This window comes from Macrotis lagotis, chromosome X (genome assembly GCF_037893015.1).
Source record: "Macrotis lagotis isolate mMagLag1 chromosome X, bilby.v1.9.chrom.fasta, whole genome shotgun sequence".
In the NCBI taxonomy this organism is placed as follows: Eukaryota; Metazoa; Chordata; class Mammalia; order Peramelemorphia; family Peramelidae; genus Macrotis; species Macrotis lagotis.
The window spans coordinates 527293602-527319399 of NC_133666.1; the positions used below are offsets into that span (position 1 = coordinate 527293602).

The following is a 25798-nucleotide window of genomic DNA, read 5'->3' on the forward strand; positions in this document are numbered from 1 at the left end:
CAAAATAACACAAGATTTAGTAGTTTCTACAATAAAAGATCAGGGGACTTGGAATATGAAGTTTAAAAGAGCTAGGATTACAACTAAGAATAACCTGCCCAGCAAAAGTGAATATAAGCTTTCAGGGAAAAAATTATATATACAATGAAATAGAGGACTTTCAAGAATTTCTGATGAAAAGACCAGAGCTGAATAGAAAATATGATTTTCAAATGAAAGACTCAAGTATAAAAAGATAAAAAGGAAAGAGAAATCATAAGGGACTCAATAAAAGTTAAACTGTTTTCCTTTCTATACAGGAAGAAGACACTACCAAACTGAAGGTCTACAGAGACATTGTGCTGACTTCATTGCTATATGCTGTGAAACCTGGACAGTCTACTAACTCCATGTCAGGAATTGAATTGCTTCCATTTAAATTGTCTTAGGGGGCAGCTAAGGTGGTACAGTGGATAGAGCACCAGCCCTGGAGTCAGCAGTACCTGAGTTCAAATCCGGCCTCAGACACTTAATAGCTGCATGACCTTGGGCAAGCCACTTAACCCCACTGCCTTGCAAAAACAAAAACAAACAAATAAACTGTCTCAGGAAGATTCTGAAGATCTACCAGGAGACGATACCAGACACTGAGGTCCTTTCTTGAGCTAAGCTTCCTAACATTCCAACATTACTACAGAGAGTGCAACTACAATGTACTGGACACATTATTAGAATGCCAGAAGTACGCTTGCCAAAAAGTTTATTTTATGGAGAACTCAGATGGAAAGTGCTCACAAGGGGGTCAGAAGAAGTGATACCAGCTTACCTTGAAGGTCTCATTGAAGAACTTTGGAATTGATTGTACAGTATGGGAGACACTGACTCAGGACCGCCCAGCATGGCATGCCCTCATGAGTGAGGGTGCTGCACTCTTTGAGGAAAGCAGAATTGAAGCAGCTCAAAGGAAACATGACATCCATAAGTTTAGAATACCCACCCCAGGTATTCACATGGACTATTTGTGCCCAACCTGTGGTACAGCATTCTGTGCTTGTATTGGTCTGATCAGCCACAGGAGGACACATCATAATTTGTCCCAAACATAGTGATGCCATTTTGGGTCTTCTTCAATTACAAAGGACAAGAACCAACATTTATCTTCTAAGAACTATCATTATTAGGACAGCTAGAAGGATTCTACATGGAAAGAGGATACAGGAGTAAGTTGATTATGTCAGGATGATGTTTAAAAAAAAGGTTAAGTGTTTAGAAAGACAGACAACCTGGGAAAGGAGGAAGGGAAAACAAGAAAAATTATTTCATATAAAAGAGGTACACAAAGAAGAGCTCTTCAGTGGGGGGAAAAATGAAGTAGAATTGAGAGACAAAGTTTAAACTTTACTCATATTTAAATTGGTTCAAAATGAGAAAATAAATATACATACTCAATTGGTAACAGAAATCTACCTTAGTCAGCATGAAAGGAGATGAGACAAAATGGGAGGGGATATTAAAAGGGCAGGCAGATAAAAGAAGATGTGGTCAGAAGTCCAACAGACTTTAGAGGAGGGACAGGATTTTAAAAAAGCAAGAGAGAAAGATAAACAGAAGAAATTAGGACAGAAGAGAATGTAAACAATGAGGAATCATAACTGTGAATGGTAATGGGATGATTCATAAAAAAGAAGTAAATAGCAGAATGGACAGAATCCAGAATTGAACAATATGCTGTTTTTAAAGAATACACTTGAAACGGAGAAACACACCGTGTTAAAATAAGGGGCTGAAGAAAAATCTTTTATCTTCAGCTAAGGTAAAAAAAAGGATCAATCACAATCTTAGATAAAGCAAAAAAAGCAAAAATAGCCCTAATTAAAAGAGATAAGCAGGAAAACTGTATCTTGCTAAATGACAATGAAGTTATATTCTTAAGTGTTTATGAACCAAAGGTAGAACATTCAAATTCTTAAAGGAAAAGTTAATAAATTTCAGAAGGAAATAAACAGTAAAAGTTTCCCCTCTCAAAACTAGATTAAATCTTTTCATAAAAATAATAGAAAGTAAAGGAGATGATCAGAATCTTAGAAAAAGTTAGACATGGAGAATAAAAAAGAGGTATAAAGGAGTACTGGTTAGCTCTTGTCCTTCGTTGTCGAAAAAGACCAAAATGGCATCAATTATATTTGAGACAAATTACAGTGGGTCTGACTGTGGCTGATCAGTCCAATACGAACTCAGAATGCTGTACCACAGGTTGGACACAAATAGTCCATGTGAATACCTGGGGTGGGTACTCTAAACTTATGGATGCCACATTTCCTCTTAGTTACCTAAATTCTGCCTTCCTCATAGAGTGCAGCCCTTCATTGATGAGGGCACACCATGCTGGGCAGTCTTGTGCCAGTGTCTCCCATGCTGTACAGTCAATTCTAAAGTTCTTCATTGAGACCTTCAGGGTGTCTCAGCATCACTTCTTCTGACCTATTTGTGAGTGCTTGCCTTGTGTTGAGCTCTCCATAATAGTTTTCTTGGCAAGCATACTTCTGACATTCTAACAACTAGCCCATCATAGTCACACTCCCTGTAGTATTGTTGGAATGCTAGGTAGTTTAGCTCGAGAAAGGACTTCAGTGTCTGGTAGCTTTTCCTAACAGGTGATCTTCAGAATCTTCCTAAGACAATTCAAATGGAAGTGATTCAGTTTCCTGTAGTGAGGCTGGTAGACTGTCCAGGTTTCATAGGCATATGGCACAAGGGCTCTGTGGACCTCCAGTTTGGTAGTCAGTCTAAAACTTCTTCTTTCCCACACTTTCTTTCAAAGCCTCCCAAATACTGAGCTAGCTCTGGCAATGTGAATGTTGACCTCATTCTCAATGTGTATCACCTTGGAAAGGACACTGCCAAGGTAAGTGAACCTGTCCACAAAACTTCTTCATTTGCTGTAATCAATGGTTCCACATATGGACGGTGTGGTACTGGCTGATGGAACACCTATGTTTTCTTGGTGTTAATCGTTAGACCAAAATAAGCACAACCAGCAGAGAATCAATCTATGTTTTGCTGCATCTCAGCTTCAGAGGCTGCACTGAGTGCCACTGTCATCTGCAAACAGAAGATTGTGCACCAACACTCCCTCCACTTTGGTCTTGACTTGTAGTCTTTTCAAGTTGAAGAATTTGCCATCAGTGTAGTAACTGACCTTGAGGTTATGTTCAACCTCAGTGAGGGCGTTTGATAACATAACTGAACACAACATTATAGAAAGCTTGGGAGCAAGGACACATCCTTGTTTTACTCCACTGGTGACTGAGAAATCTCGAGAGCATAATCCACTATCCAGAACTCAGGCATGCATACTGTCATGGAATTAATGTATAATACAGATGAACTTCTCTGGGTAACCAAATTTTGACAGAATTTTCCATAAACCCTTGAGACTGACAGTATCCAAGGCCTTGATCACATCTACATATGTTGTATACAGACCTCTGTTCTGTACAACAGACCTAGCATTTTTCTTGGAGTTGTCAGGCAGCAAACACCATATTGACTGTTCCTCAATCCTTTCTGAAGCCATTGACTCTCAGGGAGGTGACCAACTTCCAGGGTCAGCCTATTGAGAAGGACTCTGGAAGAATCTTACTAGCAATGACTAAAAGAGAAATAGCCCTGTAATTGTCACAGGACAATCTATCCCCTTTACCTTTATGGAGAAGGACAATGGAGGCATTCTTGAATTCTTGGGGGATAACCTCTTCATGCCATAGAAAATTTTAGTCAGGTTTTGGATGAGCAGTGGACCCTCCACCTTGTAGCTCTCAGCTGGAATAGAATCAGCATCAGGTGCTTTGCCACTTGAAAGGAACCTAATGGCATTAGGTTTTTCTTCATTTGGAACGTCAGCTAAGGCTGACTGATTTCAACTTGAGGTAAGTAGTCAATGGCTTCTGCATTGATTGATGATCTGTTAAGAATACCATGGAAATGTTGAGTCCATCACTCTAGGACCAAATCCCCATTGTTAATCAATGTGGCTCCGTCAGCACTGAGTAGTTGAGATGCACCATATGTCTCTGGCCCATAAAAAGCCTTCAGGGTATCATAAAGCATTATGGTTTGTTACTGCCTGCATAAAATGTATGTAGTACCTTCACAAAAATTAACCTTATATTAGGACATTAAACCCTCACAACCTGAGCCCAATCTACCTTTCCAGCCTTATTATACACTATTCTACATTACTTCATATACACTATGTTTAATATTCTTAAGTGTTTCTCATACACAAAACTTGCTATCTCTATGCCTAGTCCTCTCCAATTTTTCTAATCTTCTTACACCTTACTCCCCCAATACATACTCTTCCATCTAGTGATACTGACCTACCTATTCCACAAACAAGACAATCCATCTCTTGGATTTATCTATTTTCTCTGGCCATTCCCATGCCTGGAATACTCTTCTCTCTTTCACTCTGAGTACTGAGCTTCCTGGTTTCAAATCTCAATTACAATTTTACTTCCTACAGAAAACCGTCCCCAACTCTTCTTAATTTCAGTGCCTTCCCTTGTTAATTATCTCCTATTTAACTCTATATAGCTTGCTTTGTATATAACTGTTTGCATGCCTCTTCCATTATATTGTACGCTCCTTGAAGGTAGGGACTATCTTTTGCCTCTTTTTCTTTCTTTATTTCTAGCACAGGGTCCTGCCATCAGCCTGTGCTTAATACTCAATGAATTCTCCTCACCTCCATCTTTTAAAATTACTAGTTTCCTTCAAGGTTCAGTTGAAACCTCTTGCAGCCAGTGCCCTTCCAATCAAATTATCTTGTATTTTCTATGTCCATGTGTATCTCACACACAGACATACAATTTTCCTTTTGACTGTGTATCATCAGTATCCAACTATGATGTCTAGTGTGTAAGTAAGGATTTAATAACTGTTTGTTGATTGATTCTGGTACTAAAGTCTAACATTTAATAGGAGTTCTAAATGGAACAATAAAGTGTTCAAGAGGAAGAAGGGAAAATCACTCAACAGTTTGAGTGTAAAAGTACCTAATACAGTAGAAAAAGAAATGAACCCAGATTATCCACAAGGTCAATATCAGCATGGAAATGGAGGCAAATCCTCTAAAACACACTAATACTTATATTACTTCCCAAAGTGCTTAATTTCTGGGACAGATTGAGTACTTTTTCAAGTGTATAATCAAGAAAGGCATTCTTCCAGTTTCTATAATTTCTTCTCTTCTCCCTGAAACAGTCGTCAAGAAACCCAACCTCATCAAAAACTGGGCAAAATAAAGAAAATTAGGATTATAAAGACTTATTAGGCAGTCTAAAAAATGTCTCAATGAACTAGCTATGTTGAAAAAAACCATTAAAGAGTACTATTTTAGAGATCTCCTTCTATGATATCATAGTTGTAAGTACAGAATTCCTGATAAGGAAATTCCCCTCCCCAATGCAGATTTTCAAATGCTCTACAACTACATTCTTTGGGAGTGGCCAGATGCATACAAGGTTAAGTGAGTAGAACTTCCAAACTTTGAGGCTAGTCATCTATCTTAAGGTATCACTTGGTTTACTGGCTTTTTAAAAATTCTGATTGACATCCAAAATTTGATTTTCAAAGAAAATCATAAAAATTCATAAATGTACTGTTTCTTTATTAAAAACCAGCTTAAATAATTCTGTCAACTCCAAAAGCTAAAGACCAGTTCTAGACATGGGAACTAAAACTTTTTTACATAATTACACAAAAACCACAATGTAACAAGTCTTCAAAGAAAATAACATCATTCCTACTTGGTTCAGTATGTTAAAAAATTAACAGTTCATCTTCCAATTCCATCCTGCAGACAGGCATCAGAATTTTGCAAGAAGCATGGTGGATGGAGGTCTATGGTTTTGGGTAACAAAGTCTGTCTTCTATCTGCCTTTTTTCATCTTGGCTATCTTCTCTTTGCGTTTTTTCACATGCTTGGGGATTTTGTTTTTTCTTTTTTCTCTCTGGGCCTCCTTGACCATCTTTTTTCTTTCCTATAAAATCCATTTAAAATTGGTTACAAAACAGTTTTCTTAATAAAATTTGTTTATTCAAGATTTACAAATTATATCCCTCCAAATTGTATCTCTTCACAAAAACTCAAAGTTGCAAAAACAATAAAATTTATTTTTCATTTCAGAAACATATATTATTAGCAAATCAAGCATCTCAAATAAGGGTATGCCATTCCTAACAGTTTCAGTGAGCTCTCTTTAAGTAATGCTCAGACAGGTCCTAGCAGAAGAGGAATTTATTAATAACATTGACACCTAAAGCAAAACTCACATTAATGAACTAGAACAAAGATAAAATCACTTGTCAAGAGTTTCAAGTGAATTCAACGAACATTAATTTATTATATAATAATTGATCAGAACTCTGTGCTAAGTGCTGGAGAGACCATTCTCCTACAGAGGGATGCCAATGCACAGACAGAAATAATTACTGAACGTGATATTCCATGACCAGTGAAACAAAACTGCCATGAGATATCTGAGAGAGGAACAAAAAGCAAACTACTTTCACAAACTCATCACAAAGCCTGAATGAAAAATCATCAAGAGCCATTATGTTTTACAGATGGGGGAAATGAAGCATGGAGAAATGACAGGGGTTGTTCAAGATCTTACAACTGCTAAATATTATAGTCAAGATTTGAATTCAGATTTCCTGACTCCAAGTCTAAAGCTTCTTCATTTATACCTTACAACCATAAGCTGAAAAAGTTGCTCAAATCATCAGTCAAACTGCAGACCTGTAGAAAGAAGTCACAAACTAACCTTTTTGTCCATTTCAGGATCAGTGGCATGCTTCCTGGAATGGGGCTGATCTCCATGCCCTTCAGAGTCAGGGTCCTCAGAACTACTAGCATCTGAATCAGAATCCACCTCTTCTTTGATTTTCTTTTCCAATAGTGCAGGGACCTTGAAAGTATCATAGGATCAAATTATTACTAAACCAAATTATTCCATATTTATATCAGAGATATGTTGGTGCAAAAGAAATTACAGAATTTAAAACAAACAAATTTACAAATCTACTCTGAAAATTCAGCCTTCTTTGTTTTTTTTTCCAGTTCTGAAATTTGGGATGAAGCTAAGAAGGAATCTGTTAGAGTAAGACTCAAGGTCAAATACAAAGAACTGGATGGTTCCTTTTAATATCATGTGTGATAAAAGTGAGAAGACAAAACAACAACAACCAAAAAAGCTAGATATTCTTTCCACTCTGCCTATATCAATAATAGTGGTTCTCAACTATTTCCCCAATCCCCATTCCTTGTCCTGGAACCCACTCAATTAGGCAAAAAAAAAATAAAATGAATAATTTTCTCTCTCACACACAATCTCTTGTCTCTGTCTCTCTCTCTCACACACACACAAACACATTCTCACACTTTTGGAAAGTTGATACCATTTTTTAAAAAGAAAAACCAATGAGTGTTTGCTATTTTTCCTAGCAATACTTACAAATTACTCCCAGCAACTCTAGGTGTTTTGTAAGCATTAATATTATAAGATATTAATCTAGACCACCTGAGGGAGTCTCTTAAATATCAGTAGTCACTAAGATATTCTTGGACAATAACTATCTTTAAGTGGAAGCTGCAAATGCAATCCTATTTCAGAAATATAGAGGAATAAAGAAACAATCTTCAAAAAATATAATTCTGAGGAAGGCTAAGTCAACTCCAAAAAACAGGCAAAAATAATAGTCGGAAAATTTATATTTCTTGTGAAAACAATTCTATAGATATTTGGGGTTGACAAAAAGAAGTAATGTCAAAATCAAACAAATTTTTAAAAAGAAACTGAATTCATTACAGAAGAAAAGTTTTACATCATCATTAACATATCCTTTTGTTTTTTTAATGTATAAATAAAAGCTATAAGGGCACTTTCTGACCATGAAAAAAACTGAGCTGCAAAAGACCTCAGCAGTTTCTCCCATCATTGCCACAAAAGCTAACATGCTCTGGAATGCAAAGTTTGCCTGGAGATCCAGCTCTTAGTGGCCTCAGAATGCAGCACCCCGGAATCTCTCATTCTCCTTTTCTCACAGTGAAGTTTGAAAGAAAGAACAGCTATATCCTACTGGATTTCCAGGAAGGAAATCCTGCAATGTCTGTGTTAAGTCTCTAATTAAGGAGATAAAGAAGATCTGAGCTGCCTTTACTTTGGGATAAAATACACAAATTAAAATTACTGAATTCCAATCCTTCTAAAGAATGAAACCAAGTCAAGAACTCTGTTTTCCATGGGAAGGATAAAAGACACCTCCATGAGAAATACAGAATCATCAGTAGCCAATCAGTTCAGCACCCCCAGGCAAATTCACATCCATCCACACTGGCAAGTGTGTTGTGCTTTGAGTCTATGGATTTCAACAATTTTTTACATTAACAAAACTTAAAATCTGCAATGAAACTACAGAAGATAATAAGATGATACCTCCAGGGAGCAGTTTTTCCATCAGTTTGGAATTCCCTCCACTGATATAGACCACACCCCCCCCCCCCATCACTCCAAGCTTCAGCAGATGGTCTTGGTAAATTACCATGATTATAAAAATTCACCATCCTATACCAATCTTCTGGTGAGTGATGGGTCATTCAACTTCATTGGGCTCACCAGAGCTACTAAAATAGTGAGGAACCCCCCCACCCCAAACCCCTCTTAGCTGTGATAAGGCAACAAAAGAAGACTTTATTGAAAGAACATACTATAAGATTAACTGCCACCATTTATTCCATTTCACAGAAGAGGTAACAGAGTAAAACACCTCATAAAATAATTCAGGGACGAAGAAAATACAAAATCAGAAATCCCTCCCTTAATTTCTAGGAGGAATCTTAAAACCAGAAAAGAAGAACAGATATTTTAAGCTCTCTTTTCTGAATAATAATACCTGGAGACTTTGAAAATATTTATATTTTTAAATTTTCTCTGGAGTGGAGTTCTCTAATTACTACATTGACTAATCCTAATGACTCACATCTGTATGGTATTTCATATAATTCAAAGTACTTTTTTATATATAAATACTAGTACACATTCTTACCTTCTGAACTCCTGACAAGTCTTTCTTCAGTCCTGTCACAGTCTGGTACAAAATCTGGTACGAGGGGAAAAAAGCAATAGAAATTCAATATAGAAAAAAGCTAATCAAAAGAAGCATAAAACAGTTGTTTACCTCCTCCAAAGCATTAACTAAACCAATGATGTCAAACTCAAAGAAATGGGGACTAGAACTACTGTACTTTACATAAGGATCCTTATAGGCTGCATATGATCTAAAAATCATATATAATATTATATTCTACTGTCTTTTTATTTATTTATTTTACTAAATATTTTCCAATTACATTTTAATTCAGTCAACCCATGGGTTTAACATCTCTGCTCTAAAATCATGAAAGTGTAGATATATTTATCAATTCCAATTAATAAACCTACCCTTAACTCTTTCAATCAATAAGTGCTTATGAAGTACCCATGTGAAAAGTATGAGTTATACTATGGAAAGTGTAAGATATGTGAAAAAATGACTTAAATGTAATAAATAAGCAAAATACTTCTCAAAAATAACACAATCTGGGAAGAATAGCAAATACTATTTGTAGCATATGCTATGCTACAAGAATTTAAATCCAAAAAAACCTCAACAATCTGAAATACTTGAAAGCCAAAATACAATTTAAGAAGTGACAAATGTAAAGTTCTATCCTTAGGTGAAGGGGAAAAACCCCAATTTAGACAAGTATAGGATTTGAAAATTATGGTGAGAAATTTTATATTAAAAAGGACCTATGAATTTTAGGAGACCGTAGGCCACATATAAATTAGCAATGAAAGGGTAGCCAAAATGTAGCATTAGTGTCCTCAGCAAGGGAGGTGATTTATGATCCCACCACATTCTTTCTTGGTCAGATAATATCTAAAATATCATGCCCAGTTTTTAAGTGTCATATTTTATAAAAAAAAAAAAAAAAGACAAGCAAACAGGAAAGGGAAATTCAAATGGCAAAGGGACTAAAAATCTTATAAGAGAAGAGATGAAAGAATTGAAAAAAGTAGAGGGGGAAAAAATAACAGTCTTCAAATACCAGAACAACAGTGTGAATAAGGAATTAGATCTGTTGATCCCTGGAAGGAAAACTAGACCAACTCCTAGAAGTTATAGGGAAGCAGATTTTGGCTCTATAAATAAGGGAAAACTTCTTAACAACTACGGTTATCAAAACAATACTACCTAAGGAAATTTGTCAGGGATACTGTGGAAGGGATTCCTGACTCAGGGAAAGATTGGCCTGAATGACCTGGAGTCCTATTCGTCTATAATAATCTCTGCCCCTCAAGGAAATCTATAGTATACAAAACTGCATGGGAAAATATGATGAGCAGGATATATTACAACAGAAAATGAAATACTAAATTATTGTTTAATCCTAATGCTCTTTCCCTGGTTCAGATTCATCTTAAATTAAAATCAATTTTCTTTCATCATATAAAACATATATTGATCACTGTTGTGTCCTTAGTAGTTGGAGGGGGAAGATCCACACTACAATAAGAAGACAATGTAGTACTTTTATGAAACGTATTACTAGAAGAGGCAAGCAAGAACAAATGGATTCATTATCAGATCCAGTAAAAGAGCATTAAAGAGAAAGGTTTCACTGTTAGAGATTCTATAGAGGCCAGACTACTTTCTCATACTTTCTTTTCTGAAGCATCTTGTACAATGTTTACTGAAATAGAAAAACCTATAACATAAATGTTAAATTTGCCCCAATAGCAACCTTCTGGAACTCTAAGTCCCTATTCTGGGAATTCCCATCTTAACCTACTAACATTATCCTGCTGTACATTCAAGGCCATGTCTTCCTCCTTCATCTTCATCATTACATCCACATCCCTCTCATAATTTTTAACTTCATTCAAGGTTCTAGGAATATAAGCTTGTTTAAATACCTGATCAAAATAAAAAAGAAAACAAAACCATGAATGTTATTCATTACAGAGTGATCTTAACTACAAAGCTTAGAACCTTGTTCATTAAACTATACTAAATCAATGTTTTACACACACACACACACACACACACACACACACACACACACAGACCTCATTCTCCTTTTTAGGCAACTGGGAGTATTTTCTTGCCACACTTTCATAATGCTAAAAAATCATACTAAAAGAAAAAAAGTGAGGTTAAGTAATTATTTTAAAGTTGTACATATTCTAACACCTATTATTCAAATGTAAATAAAAACAAATTCTTCTAAATTCACATTTATACCTGGAAACACTTCCAGACTGCTCCCCCAACTGAATCACACATGCTTAACATTTCATTTATTATTTGCCATCTCCAAAGCTTATGTTGCTGCTAGGAATAGCATAACCAATTAATAGCATAGCACATTAAAAACAGATTGTTTATACTACTTCAAATGGAAAAGAAACATTACTTCTCAAATTTTAAAGTTCCAAGTTATGACAAAATTTCAAGCATAGTATTTTATTTTCTAAACTTACATATTTTAAATAATGAAAACTGTTTAAAAATCTAAATATTTTCTAAGGTAAAGACAAGATGATAAATCCAAAAGCTTACTTCTTCATCCACATGATCTTGATTGGATCTTTGTTCCCCCGTCCTTTGAGCTGCTATTTCCATAGCCTTTCAAAATATAAGGAAAAATTACTATCCTTGTTAATATTAAACTTGCTAATTCCAATATCATTTCTCTCTTCACTCTCTTTTCCTCTGAACCTGAGAACAGACCATTAAAACACATTGGCTTTCTGAGCCAAAGGATTTAGTGACCTCTAGTGGTAGGGGACACCTCTCCAGCACAGAATGATATTACTAATAATTCAGTGTAAAAAAGTAACAAATGAAAACTTCTCTTCCATCTCCATATGCCTAAATGATCAATTATCAGATTTATTGTTCCCACTCATCTGCTATGCTACAAAGTACCTTGGTTTCCCCTATATATGAAATTGGGCTTGATAATGTCTTGGGAACAATGTCTAGATGATGGAAAAATAATTCAACAGTTTCAAAGTTTACTACTATGTACTTCTATTTCTTACTACATTTGATTTTTGTTTTTAAAAGTATTTAGGAAGTTGGATTTTTGTTATTTTTTTTAAACATGTCCAGAGCACATTGGGCTATTCAAAGAGTACAAGTTAATAAAACTGAAAAGAAAACCATTGAATTAATAAATAAAATTAAGAGTTGGTTTGATGGAAAAACAAATAACTAGATAAACCTTTGGTTAATCTGATTAAAAAAAAACAAACTACCAGCATCAAAAATGAAAAAGGTGAATTTACCACCAAAGAGAATAAAATTAAAGTAATAACTGGGAGCTATGTTGCACAATTCTAGGTCAACAAATTTGATAATCTAAGGGAAATGGATGAATATTTATAAAAATATAAGCTACCCAGATTAACAGAAGAGAACCTAAAATACTTAAATAACCCCATTTCAGAAAAAGAAATTGAAGAAACCATCAATAAACTCTCTAAGAAAAAGTCTCCAGGACCAGATAAATTTATAAGTGAAAAGATATAAAACAAGTTATTATTAGGATAACACACCATGATCAGGTAGGATTTATACCAGGTGAATAGGGATGGTTCAATATTAGGAAAACAATCAACGTAATTACCAAATCAATAACAAAATTAACAGAAATCATATGATTATCTCAATAGATGCTAGAAAAGCCTTTGACAAAATACAGTACCCATTATTTATTAAAAACACTTGAGAGTATAGAAATAAATGGAGTTTTCCTTTACAAGCTATGCAGTATCGATCTAAAACCAGCAGCAAGTATTATATGTAATGGGTATAAATTAGAAGCATTCCCAGTAAGATCAGCGGTAAAACAAGGATACCCATTACCACCCCTACTATTCAATATTGTATAAGAAATGTTAGCTTTAGCCATAAAGAGAAGAAAAGGAAATTGAAGGAATTAGAATGAGCAATGAAGAAACAAAGCTCACTCTTTGCAGAAGATATGATGGTATATTTAAAGAATCATATTTTAAAATCATATTTAAAAAGCTACTTGAAACAATTAACAACTTTAGCAAAGTTGCAGAATATAAAATAAACCCAAATATATTATCAACATTTTTATTTATAACCAACAAAGCTCAGCAGCAAGAGATAGAAAGAGAATTCCATTTAAGGTAATTGTACATAAAATAAAATATTGAGAGTCTTCCAGTCAAGATAAACCCAGAAACTCTATAAACACAACTACAAAACACTTTTCACACAACGTCAGCTCTAATCAATTGGAAAAATATCAATTGCTCATGGTCAGGATGAGCTAAAACAATAAAAATGACAATTCTACCTAAATTAAATTACTTATTCAGTGGCATACCAATCAAACTACCAAAAAACTATTTGAAAGTGTTAGAAAAAATAGTAACAAAATTCATCTGGAGGAACAAAAGATTAAAAATATCAAGGGAATTAATGAAAAAAGCTGCAAAAGAAGGTGGTCTACCTATACCAGATCTAAAATTATATTCCAAAGTAACAGTCATCATAGCTATCTGGTACTGGCTAAGAAATAGAGAAGTAGATTAGTGGATAGATTAGGTACAAAGAAACAGTGGTAAATGTCCACAGTATTCTACTATTTGATTAAACCTAAATACTTAACTACTGAGATAAGAATTCACTGGGAAAACTAGAGAAGAGTATAGCAAAACTAGGCATAACCTCACATCTCACACCCTATACCAAAATAAAGTTGAAATGGGTATAGGGCATAAAGGGTGATGCCAGAGACCAATTAAGGTTACAAAGATAATTTACCTGGCAGATCTATAGAGAAGAGAAAAGTTTATGATCAAACAAAAAACATTATATATTGAAAAAGGGTTGACTTTGATTATATTAAATTAAAAAGACTGAACAATTAAAATCAATGCAGTCAAGATTAGAAGGAATGCAGAAAACTGTGACACAATTTTCACAACTAGTGTTTTGGATAAAGAACTCATTTTTAAAATATATAGTGAACTGAATCAAATTTATAATATCAGTCATTCCCCCAAAAGATAAATGGTCAAAGGATATGCTCATGTAGGTTTCAGATTAAGAAATAAAAGCTATTAAGAGTCAAATGAAAAAATAATCTAAATCATTACTGATAAGAGAAATGCAAATTAAAGCAATTCTGAAGGACTATCTTACACCTATCAGACTAAGATGACAAAAAAGGAAAATAATCAATGATAGAGAAGAAGTGGGAAAATTGGACACTAATGCACTATTGGAGTTGTGAACTGATTCAGCCATTCTGGATAACAATTTGGAACTATGCCGAAGAGTAATAAAACTGTGCATAACCTTTGATCCAGCAATCCCATTACTAGGTCATAAAGAGATCATAAAAATGAGAGAAGTCTCATGTTCAAAAATATAGCAGCTATTTTTATAGTAGAAAACAATTGGAAATTGAGGGACGCTCATCAATGTTCTATAGGAAATCGTGAGTGGCTGAACAACACTGTGAAATGATCAACTGTGATGGATGCAGCTTCTCTCAGCAGTTCAGTGATCAAGGATAAACCTGAGTGACTTGTTTTGGACAATGCCATCCACATTCAGAGAACAAATTAAGGATTTTGAATATGGAGCAAAGCATAGGTTCACTTTTTAAAAACTTCTTTTATGTTTCTCCTTTCTTTCCCATGTTTTTCACTCCTTAGTTCTAATTCCTCTTTTACAATACAACTAATATGCAAATATATTGTATATGTACACCTTATACCAAAGTGTTTGCTGCCATGGGCAGGAGGAAAGGAAAAGAGGGTGGCAGAAAAAAGTGGAACTCAGAATCTTGCAAATGGATGAATGTTAAAAACTAGCTTTGCATGTAATGGGAAAAATTAAATAAAATTTCAATTAAAAAATACATGAATAAATATGCATAGACCATGTTGGCTTATTCAAATAGTACTAGGCAAATTTTAACTTTTTTTCAAACTTTTAGACATTTCCAGCAACTTGCCTTTGAGAGATAATCATCCATGTTGTCTTTTGTGATAGAAGGATCTGTGATAAATTCAAAGAGCTCCCGTACAGTCATCACAGCAACACCATGTTTAAAAAAAAAATCTTTGAAAAGAAAAGAAAAATGTTGATTATCTTCAAAAGAAACAAAGACACAAGACACTTTTAATTATTCTCCCAATTTATGTAAAGATATGTATCATCACTCAAAACATTCTTTTTTCCCTCTACAGAGTGCTAAAGTTTTATGCTAGTGCTCACATGGGGTAAACTAAACCTTCCAGAGTCAGGAAAAAAGAAAAATTCTAATTTCCACCTACCATTGACATTGGCACAGTCTTTCCTCAGGAATTCCAATGCATGTGGGTGATCATGTTCCACAGATTGGGACACATCAATGATGTACACTTCTCCATTACGGTACCTTGGGAATAGAAAAATAAGATTTAAAGGTACAACCTTAATAATTAGTTGCTTTCCATCCGCATCCTTCTCAATGCTCAACTGCTGTTTATGATGATCCCCAAATTTATTAAATCTAGTCCTAATCTACTGAACTTCAGATCCACTCTGTCAATTGCCTCAAAAACCTCTACAGACAGGACCAATCAGAACTTCAAATACACATCCCAAATCAAAATTATCTTCTTTCCCAAACTCAGTTCTTCAAATTTTGCTTTATCTAAGGACATTAACAATTAAGTTCATTCAAATTTGAAGTCACTCTAGGTTCAACCATCACTGTTTTCCATCATTCTCCATCTCTCATATGTTCTCAATTTCTAAGAACTGTCAATTCTACTTCCACAATAGCTCTTACATCCACACTCTTCACTCAACATCAACATCACAAATCTAATGGGACCTTTCTCATCTCTTTTCTGGTCTAGTGCAACTGATTGCAATCTCTTCCTCCTGTAGTATATTCCTTCCATACAATTGTCAGAAATTTTCCTATAGCATAGTTCTGATCTCATCATTCATAGCTGCCTCTTATCTCTGGAGTAAAAAAACAAACAAAATATCCCTACCACCACCTCACTAAACTCTACTGTCTCCACTCAAACTTATCCTATGGCTCTCCTCTCAGTCAAATTCAGAAAAAATGGTCTACACTCACTGACCCTATTTTCTTTTTTTTCAGATTTTTCAAGGCAATGGGGTTAAGTGGCTTGCCCAAGGCCACATGGCTAAGTAATTATTAAGTTGTCTGAGGCTGGATTAGAACTCAGGTACTCCTGACTCCAAGGCCAGTGCTCTAGCCGCCCCTAATGACCCTATTTTCATAGATCTCATTCAAACTGAAGCTGCTCTTTCCAAAATTAATAATAATTTCTTAACAGACAATTTGACAGTCTTCTCTGTTCACATCCTTCTTGCTTTTGCTGCTGATCACCTGCCCTTTGGTATTCTCTTCTTTCTGGAGATATGATACTACTCTCTCCTGTTTCTCCTATTATCTAGTATCTACTTTTCTTTAGATTCTAGCAGTTCATCAGCCATATAAAATTCTCTAACTTTCATAATTCTTCAAGGCCTTGCTCTGGGGTCTCTTCCCTCATTCAATTTTTCTCTGGCTAATGTGATTAAACTATAATTTAATCATCATGCAATTTTAACTCCCACACCTACCACCTACGTATCTCCAGTATTCAGTCAAAGTCTCTTTGGACTTGCATTCCTCCAACAACTGTATATTCAAACTGGAAAACCCAGATATAGCTCAAACTCAAAATATCCCAAAACACTACTCATTAATCTTTTCACAAAAAAACAATCCTTCTTGGGGCTAGGTGGAGCAGTGGATAGAGCACTGACCCTGGAATCAGGAATACCAGAGTTCAAATCCAGTCTCAGACACTTAATAATTACCTAGCTGTGCAGCCTCGGGCAAGCCACTTAACCCTATTGTCTTGCAAAAAAAAAAAAAATCCTTCCTTCAATTTGGTAATAATCTCATCTCCAAGGTTGACAGCCTTGGTGTTATACTCAACTCCTCCATCAGGTGGTATATTTTGCAGTTACCTCCGTAATATCCCTCAAATCCATCCCTCCTTCTTGTTTCTCATATAGTAATCACCTCAGTGCATACTCCATATAACAGATGCCAAATTCAAATGAAATTGATTTCTGTTGGTTATAGCAATTTTTAAAAACCACAAGTATTATCTATGCTATACAGTATTTTTATTTAATTTTGATAAATATTTCCCCAATAATACTTTAATCTGTTTCAGATATAAGAGGAGTTTTGACTACTGCCTACAGTTGACAAATTTTGACATCTCTGTACCACACCACTACCCAAGTGACTTCCCTGAGGGAAGTGATATGGTTCGATTTACACTAATTCAATTCCAATTTAGTTTTTAAAAGACCTTTACAATGAGAGCCTAACCAACCTATCTTTCTTTTTTGAGGGTTTGGTTTTTTTTTGGCAATGCAGTGGGGTCAAGTGACTTGCCCAAAGTCACACATCTAGGTAATTATTAAATGTCTGAGGCTAGATTTGAATTCAGGACCTCCTGACTCCAGGGCTGATGCTCTATCCACTGCACCACCTAGCTGCCCCTAACCTATCCTTCTTACTTCATTGTACTTTATTCCCTCACCCACAGTCTTTCAGCCAAATAGGCTTTCGCTCTATTTCTCAAACTTGTTACTTTGCTGACCACCATGCCTTTTCACTGCCCATTCCTCATGCCTAGAATGTACTATCTCCTTCCTCAACAATATCTCATAGAATCCCTACCTTTAATACATACTCAAACACTATCCTTTATGTGAAATCTTACCTAAGTCCCATCTATGAGTACCCTTCTCAACTCATTTAATTATATTGTATGTACTTGTACTTATGGTTATTTCTCTCATTGTAATATAATTTTTTAGCAAGGAGGGATGCTAATTCTTTGCATTCATGTCTCCAATGCTTTTTATAAAGAAGACAATGAATGCTTATGTATTGACTGATACTGAGTTTTCAAATTAATATCTGAGTGAAGTGAAATTAATAAGGGATTACTGACAGTCCGATGTCAGTTTGAAGGATGAATGAGACTTCCTATCATAACAATCCATTTCCAGAAACAAAACCTGAAGTCACAATGCATAAGAAATACAACTTACAGCATGTTAAATTCACTGAGATCTGCATGGACAAGCCTGGCATCCTGATACATTCTTCTCATGTACTCAATAACTTGGAGATATAATTCGCGGGCCTTCGATTCCGACAGCTGGGCATTTTTCAAAAGTGGAGCAGGCCTCAATTAAAAAAAATGATACCATCACAGATCAATAGCATTATTACATTGACTCTTCCTTATCATAAGAATTCATCTTCTAATAAATAGAACTTGCTCTAATAGGAGTTATATTCACAATACTTAGGATAAGTTGCACTTTTAAAAACAGTTACCTTTGCTACCCCATTTCTGAATTCATAATTTAGAGTCTCAACTTTGGACCTCTTTGGCAATCTATTGGATCCTATGGACCCATTCTCAGAATAATGGTTTTAAATGTACAAAAGATTAGAAAAAAAAGAAAATTACACTGAAATATAGATGACAGCTTAAGAACTCCTGTTTTAAAAGAACACAATACCATTTAAACACAAAAATGACAATAAAGTCTTTTAAATAGGATTAAGCAGATTTTTAAATGTCTGAAATACATAATGGTTAGTTTTAAGCATACTTACATGTCGTCTTTACCAATGAAGCTCATGACAAGGACATGATGTTTTAGCATGATAGGTTCTGGACAAGGTATCTTTGCTGTGTTTAACCTGTAACATAAAAGATCAAAGAATACAAAGTTGAAAATTTAAAGTTACAATAATTAAACTACAAAGGGCTTAGTGACCCAAAAGTGAATTATTTGCTTATTTAATGAGAAATGCTATCAATAAATAATAATAATAATAATAATAATAATAATAATAATAATAATAATAACAACAGCTGATGCTGTATAACACATTTGCAAAAAAGATTTACTTACTTTCTCATTTGATCCTGGGTTAGGTACTATTCAGATTATTATTATTAATATTGTTATTATTAATAATAATAATAATAATAATAATAATAATAATCTTATTTTACAAACATGAAAAGGTAAATGACTTAACCATGTTCACATTGGTAGTTTCAGAAATGGAACTGACTGAAGCTGGCACTGACAGACATTAGGGATACGAAGGTAAAAAGTTAAACTGCCCCTGCTGGACACTGGGGGGGGGGGGGGGTGAAAGGGAGAAGAGAGAGAGAACAACTTCTGCCCATACATATATCCAAGACTTCATCAAGAACATGGGCCTGAAGGAATTCCAAGTAGTGATGGTGAGAAGAGAGTCCTTTGCAGTCACAGGAGGCAGCCTGAGCAAATGCATGAAGACAGGAAAGGAAGCAGTTTGACTTATACAAGACGGAGCAAATGAGCCAGTTTGGCCAGAATACAGAGAACATGAAGTGAGATGAGTCTAGGAATGAGGAAGGAACCAGCTGATGAAGATCTGTAAATGCCAAAGAGGAGCTTGTACTGCATCTTGGAGGCAGTGGAAGAGGGGTGAGGCGGGCAGGGTGAAGAGTGCCTTTTAAGCAGGAGACTGGCATGGCCAGGTTTGCTGAGGCACACACAGATCAATCTGACTACTGTCCATGGCTGTAGTGAGATCAGTTAAGCTGATGCAACATTCCAGACAAGAGGAGATGAGGACCTGAATCAGGCAATGTCTATGTTGAGTAAAGAGAAGGGGATGAAAAGAGAGATGTTGAAACAGAACTGGTAAAATTTGACAATGAACTGGACAAGATGGGTAAGGGAAAGTAAAAGAGTGGAGAATGAGTCTTAGGTTTCAATTCTGAATTACAAGAAGGATGGCAGTACTTTCAACAGAAATAGAGAGTTTAGGGGAAAAGACAGGATGAAAGGAAAAAGAAATGTTTTTGAACATGTTGAGTTTAAAATGCCTGAAGTTTGAAATGTTCACTAGGTAGGTGAGTCAGATTTCCAGGTTAGCAGAAGACAAAAAAAGGCATGCAGACCATGAGGATAGCACATGCTGATCTGGGCTAGTTGTAATAGGGATTTTTTTTTAATTATGAGGATAATCCAACAGAAGAGATAAGAGGGAAAGGTATCCAGGGTTTGTTCAAGTGAGGGAAGGTCTATCTGTTCACCAGAAAACAGGATAAATTAAGTGAGAATAAGAGATGATGCCAAGAGTTTTTGAGTTGAAGTACAGGGGACAATTCTATGGTGAAAAGATGCTCATGGTCAGTGTCCTCTAAGTTTTATTTGAGTCCAACTCCTGACTATAATTACAAAAAAACTTTCTACTACAGCCCACTTCCTCTCCCAGCTAGCCTCACAACTGTATTAGATATAATTGGGGGCAGCTAGATGGTGCAGTGGATAAAACTGGCCCTGGAGTCAGAAAGACCAGAGTTCAAATCCAGTCTCAGACACTTACATTACCTAGCTGTGTGACCTTGGACAAGTCATTTAACCCCATTGCCTTAAATAAAATAAATTTAAAAAAAATTTAAACAGATATAACTGGAATAAGTATATTCACTTTGCCAGGTTTGGGGAAATGTTTCTACAAATGGTAGGTAGAAAATAATACTATCTAGGGGCCAAAAGATTTTAAAATGATCTTATGGTCAAATATTATGGATCAATAAAACATCAATAAAGGCTGATTTCACCCTAAAGACAAGAAGATCCAATGTCATATGTTTCTAATAGCTACCATACCACACATAAAAGTGTAGTATTGTGAAGTTTGCTTGGTTTTTCAATTTAGTTGTTAAACTACTGTGATGTTAGCCAAACCAAGAGTCATGCCTTAAGTAAGAAATGAAATCTGTCTGAATTTTATATTGTTTTACTGGACAAACAATACAACAAGAGAACTATATTCATCCATTAAGAAAAAGAATGTTTCTCCATTCTGAGAATCAATGAACTATCAAGAGAATCAAACACCTTTCCATTATAAACCATCAAACTTTCCTCAACATCCATTCCAAACTTCTCTCCTTAAGCCTCCTTCCTATAGATCTATTTTTTTATTTCCGCCTTTCTTCCCTCTCAATAAATGGACTTAATGAATTTTTTATTTTTTTAACTTGATTTATCAAACTTATTCTTCTTCCCAATTCTATACTTCAAATCTCCCCAAAATCATTCTCCATTCTTAACTGATTTAAACTAGTCTTAGAGAGGAAGAAGTGGCCCTTTTCCATTCCAAGACAGCCCCTCTATATGTACTCTTTATCCCATCTCCTCTCACTGACCTTGCAATAACCTATTTTCTCCCTGATTTCCCATCTTTCTTTATACACTGGATCCTTCCTCCTGCTTATAAACATCCCAGACTGCCCCACTCCACAAAAAACAAGACATCTTCATCTGACCCTAAACTTCTCTCAAGTTATCAACATATATCTTGTCTCTCTTTCACATCCAACTAAGGGGGGACAGGGAGGAAAGAAATCCTTCCATAGCTTTATTTTCTCACCATCACTTTTTAACTCCTTGCAACCAGACTTCCAAGTCATCACAGGACAAACTATTCTTTCATTCACTGATCTCTTAAAAACAAGCTTAACTGTGTTACTCTATTCATAACTCAAAACAGGGGTTCTTAAACTTTATTTGTGTGTCATGGACTCCAAAGATTATCTAATGAAGCCTATGGGTCTGAGTCTAGTATTATTAAAATGCATAAAATAAAATACATAGGATTACAAAGAGACCAATTATAGTGGAATACTGTGATAAATAATTTATTTTTAATTCATGGACCTGAGTTAAAAATCTTTTGCTTAAATAGATCTGAACTAACCCTAACCCAGTAAAGACATATTCAAAAATTACTTTCAAATTAGAAACTTAAGTATAGATCATCAATTAAATGCACCTCTCTTTAAAGAGCTCTTATTGCCAAATCTCATAGCCTTTGCCCCATCTTCATTTTCTTTTGTTTGTTCTGCAGTACTCGACAATGTGGATGTTCTGGATTGTTCTCTCCTCCCTGAGTTTTTGAGAGGGTTCACTTCCCTTCTACTCTTCCCTGCCTGCCTGATCCTTTTCAATACACCTTGGCACTCTACCATGGCCCTGTTTCTTTTCTCTCTTCAGGTGATTTCATCCACCTTCAAGAATTTAATTATCATCTCTGTGCAGATGACTTTAAAATTTACCTATAGCCAGTTCTCAATACTAGGTTTAATTCTAGCATCTCCAATTACCTGTTGAATATTATCATTACCTGGACCTCCAATAAATGTCGGACTTCATAAGTTTAAGTAAGATAAGAGTACTTTTACCCATCACCTCAAAACCAACAATCATTCTTAATTTCTTTATTTCCATTATTGGCACCACCATCCTTTCAGTTTTATAAACTTGGGAGTCAACTTTTTCAAACACTTCCTGTAATGATAATTTCTTGAATCTGTGAGAACCTGAAAGGTCAAGCATACCCAAGGTCACAAAGTTTAAGTGACAGAGACAAGATGTGAATCAAGATCTTCCTGACTCTGAACCAGAACAACATTGTACATCATAACAGCAACATGGGGTTGATGATCATCTTAATAGACTTCCTCATTCCATCAGTGTAAAAATCAGGGACAATTCTGGAATATCTGAGATGGAAAATACCATCTGTATCCGCAGAAAGAATTGTGGAGTTTGAACAAAGACCAAAGACTATTATCTTTAATTAAAAAAAAAACATTATTTTATTATGTAATTTTGCTATCTCATATTTTTTTTCTTAAGGATATGATTTTTCTCTCAACACATTAAATTTAGATCAATGTATAGCATGGAAACAATACAAAGATTATCAGATTACCTTCTGTGGGGGGGTGGAGAGAGGGAAGAAAGATTGGGGGAATCGTAAAACTCAAAAATAAATAAATAAATAATGTGGGGGGGGTCTTTCTGACTCCAAGTCTTAGCACTCTTATCAACTACTCATTGCATTTTTGAATGATTATGTGGAAAGAGACCTCGGCAAAAACTTCAGCACTGATCCTTATTAGCTGTGTGACCTCAAACAAGTCACTTAACTTCTCTGGGCCTCAATTTCTTCATTTCAAAATGAAGAAAGGGGATAAGAAGACTTTCGAGGTTCCTTCTAGCTCTAACTCTATGATTCTAGAAGTATGGTGATTTAGATTCTATCCAAATGTTCATAATTACACAAATAGATATATTTTTTAAGGTTTTTTTGGTAAAGTAAACGAGGTTAAGTGGCTTGCCTAAGGCCACACAGCTAGGTAATTATTAAGTGTCTGAGACCGGATTTGAACCCAGGTACTCCTGACTCCAAGGCCAGTGCTTTAACCACTACGCCACCTAGCCACCCTTTACACATATATTTTTAATAGAAGCATTATTCAGAGCTTTCATTGGGATTTAAATCCTAAACTGCCAAGAATAAACTCAATATTACCTGCATCAGGTACTACTCTTACATGGTATCAATTATTTAAAGTGAGGTCAAATGTTAGACAAAAGAACCTTATAGACTAGTCTCAAAAAATAACAAGTTCTCTCCTCTTTTGGCTGAATTGGGGTTGAAATTTGACTTTATCCAGGTTTTAATCATCCATACTAATATTCGTCTTCACTGCCATGGAAAATAAAGAAAGTTGTCTCTCACTGAGTCTCTTGTTGCTAAGTCTACAAACTCAAATACCAATAGCCTTTGAATGAGAGAATGGAAATATGAAATTCTGACAAATTAAATTATATACTTGTTAGAAAGCACTTGACACATTTAGACTGTGAGAACTTTTCTCTGATAACTTGGAAAGTCAAAAGACAACAACAGCATGTCCCATTAAATCAGAGAGCATAGTCAAATGATCTGTTCTTAATGGTCCTGAATTATGCTATATATCTGGGTTAAAATGTTTTGTAAAAAGGTATAGACAGATTTCTACATATGGGCTATAATAGTTATATAGAGTGATAATCACAAGAAATAAAAAGTCATTACCTTATTAAATTTCTCATTTCCTTTTCTGCCCAAGTTTGCACCATTTTTCGGGGGTTTCCTTTACAATAGCCATGACGAAACCTGAAAAATATAAGTAACTCAATAAAGTTTCATTTGACATGCACAACCAAAATGAAACAAGCTGTAAAGTAATTAAAACTCACCTGAATTCCCCACTTACATACTTATCCCTATCCTTGAACACCAAAATTGAAGTTTTATAAATCTTGATTGCTCTGTTCTCTCCATCTGTTGTGCTGGCATGATACACATTAGCCTAATTAATGCAAAATACATGAGTGAGATTCTGTGTAAAATAACTATAGAATACTTATCTGTTTTGTCAATTCTCTGTTCTCAAAGATGGAAAATAAGTTACTTTTTTTTTTTGGAATATAGTGCACAAATTCAATAGGCAAATATAAACTATACCTTTAAAAACATGCATTACTACATTAACTGACATTTAAATTGGAAATTATGATTAAAAAACATTTAAATTTATTTGCCCATTCACTCCTGAAAACATTAGAGCTCTAGTTGTATGGAGCACTGTGCTGAGATCTCAGGAGGACTATCATTTGAGGTTGAGACAAAGACCCTAACTTTGTGGAAAAATACAAATGATTATTATAAAACAATATGACAAAGTAAATGAGTTAGATGTAAAAACAAAATGCAGGTCAAAGGAAGTGGTCATTATCAACAATTACAATTATAGAAGGTTTAGGAAAGTGATGTGACTAATTTTTTGAGGAATCTGATAGGTAAAGAGGGAGAAAGAGGAGCTTTTTAATCACAGGAAATAGCAAAAGCAAACATAAAGCACCTTCAAAAGATGAGCAGGAAGGGCAGCTAGGTGGCATAGTAGATAGAGCACCAGGCCTGGAGTCAGGAGGATGTGAGTTCAAATCCATCCTCAGACACTTAAGAATTACTTAGCTGTGTAACCTTGGGCAAGTCACTTAAACCCATTGCCTTGCAAAAACCATGAATGAATGAATGAATAAGAAAGATGAGAAGGAATTCCAATGGGCTGGTAATGAGAGAAGGAAAGGTCTTAAATGCCAAGCAAAGAAGTTTAAATGTTACTTGATGAGCGATAAGGAGCTATTGAAAACTCTGACCAAAGGAGTAACAACTAGGAGTAACAGAAATATGATTTACAAGGGGTAATGAAATAACAAAAACAACTGTCAAGAAAATATTGCAATAAACCAGGAAAGTGGTAGAGAAGGACTATCCTAAGTCATAACACTAGGAACGGAGAAGAGAGGAAAGTGACAAGAGGGAAAAAAATCAACAGAATTTAATAACTGCTTACATACAGGTAATAATGTTTGTCCTTCATTTTCAAAGAAGACTACAACATCAGGGAGGTGATGCCATGACAAGCATATGAACTGGATTTGAGTGAGAGGATGCTGTTCAAAGTCACTAGTCTGACTTTCTCCTCCAGGGTTATCTAGGTCCAGTTGGCCACATATGAATCACAGCAACTGGAGATGACCCAGGATGTGAGGCAACCAAGGTTAAGCGACTTGCCCAGTCCCACACTAGGAAGAGTCAAGTGCCTGAGGCTGCATTTGAACTCCCATCCTCCTGACTTCAAGACCAGTGTTCTATCCACTTTGCATAGAAGTGAGAGAGGGAAGTAAAAATAGCACA

At 35.2% G+C, this 25798-nt stretch overlaps 1 protein-coding gene across 2 annotated transcripts in view; it reads right to left on the reverse strand.

The window, feature by feature from the left end:
* Positions 1-2064: 2064 nt before the first annotated feature.
* The window catches only part of RIOK1 (RIO kinase 1), a 159297-nt gene continuing 135563 nt past the window's right edge, over positions 2065-25798 (reverse strand). The window contains exons 8-18 of one of the 2 annotated variants that reach the window (XM_074208246.1): positions 24295-24407; positions 24131-24211; positions 18806-18892; positions 18229-18366; positions 15420-15523; positions 15098-15204; positions 11653-11718; positions 10887-11006; positions 9094-9147; positions 6813-6956; positions 2065-6026 (exon numbers count right to left, since the gene is read on the reverse strand). In XM_074208246.1, coding sequence (XP_074064347.1) covers positions 5916-6026; positions 6813-6956; positions 9094-9147; positions 10887-11006; positions 11653-11718; positions 15098-15204; positions 15420-15523; positions 18229-18366; positions 18806-18892; positions 24131-24211; positions 24295-24407 — 1125 coding nt within the window. In that variant the 3' untranslated portion in view covers positions 2065-5915. The remainder of the gene's footprint in view (positions 6027-6812; positions 6957-9093; positions 9148-10886; positions 11007-11652; positions 11719-15097; positions 15205-15419; positions 15524-18228; positions 18367-18805; positions 18893-24130; positions 24212-24294; positions 24408-25798) is intronic. The other variant, XM_074208245.1, reaches the window with a different exon arrangement.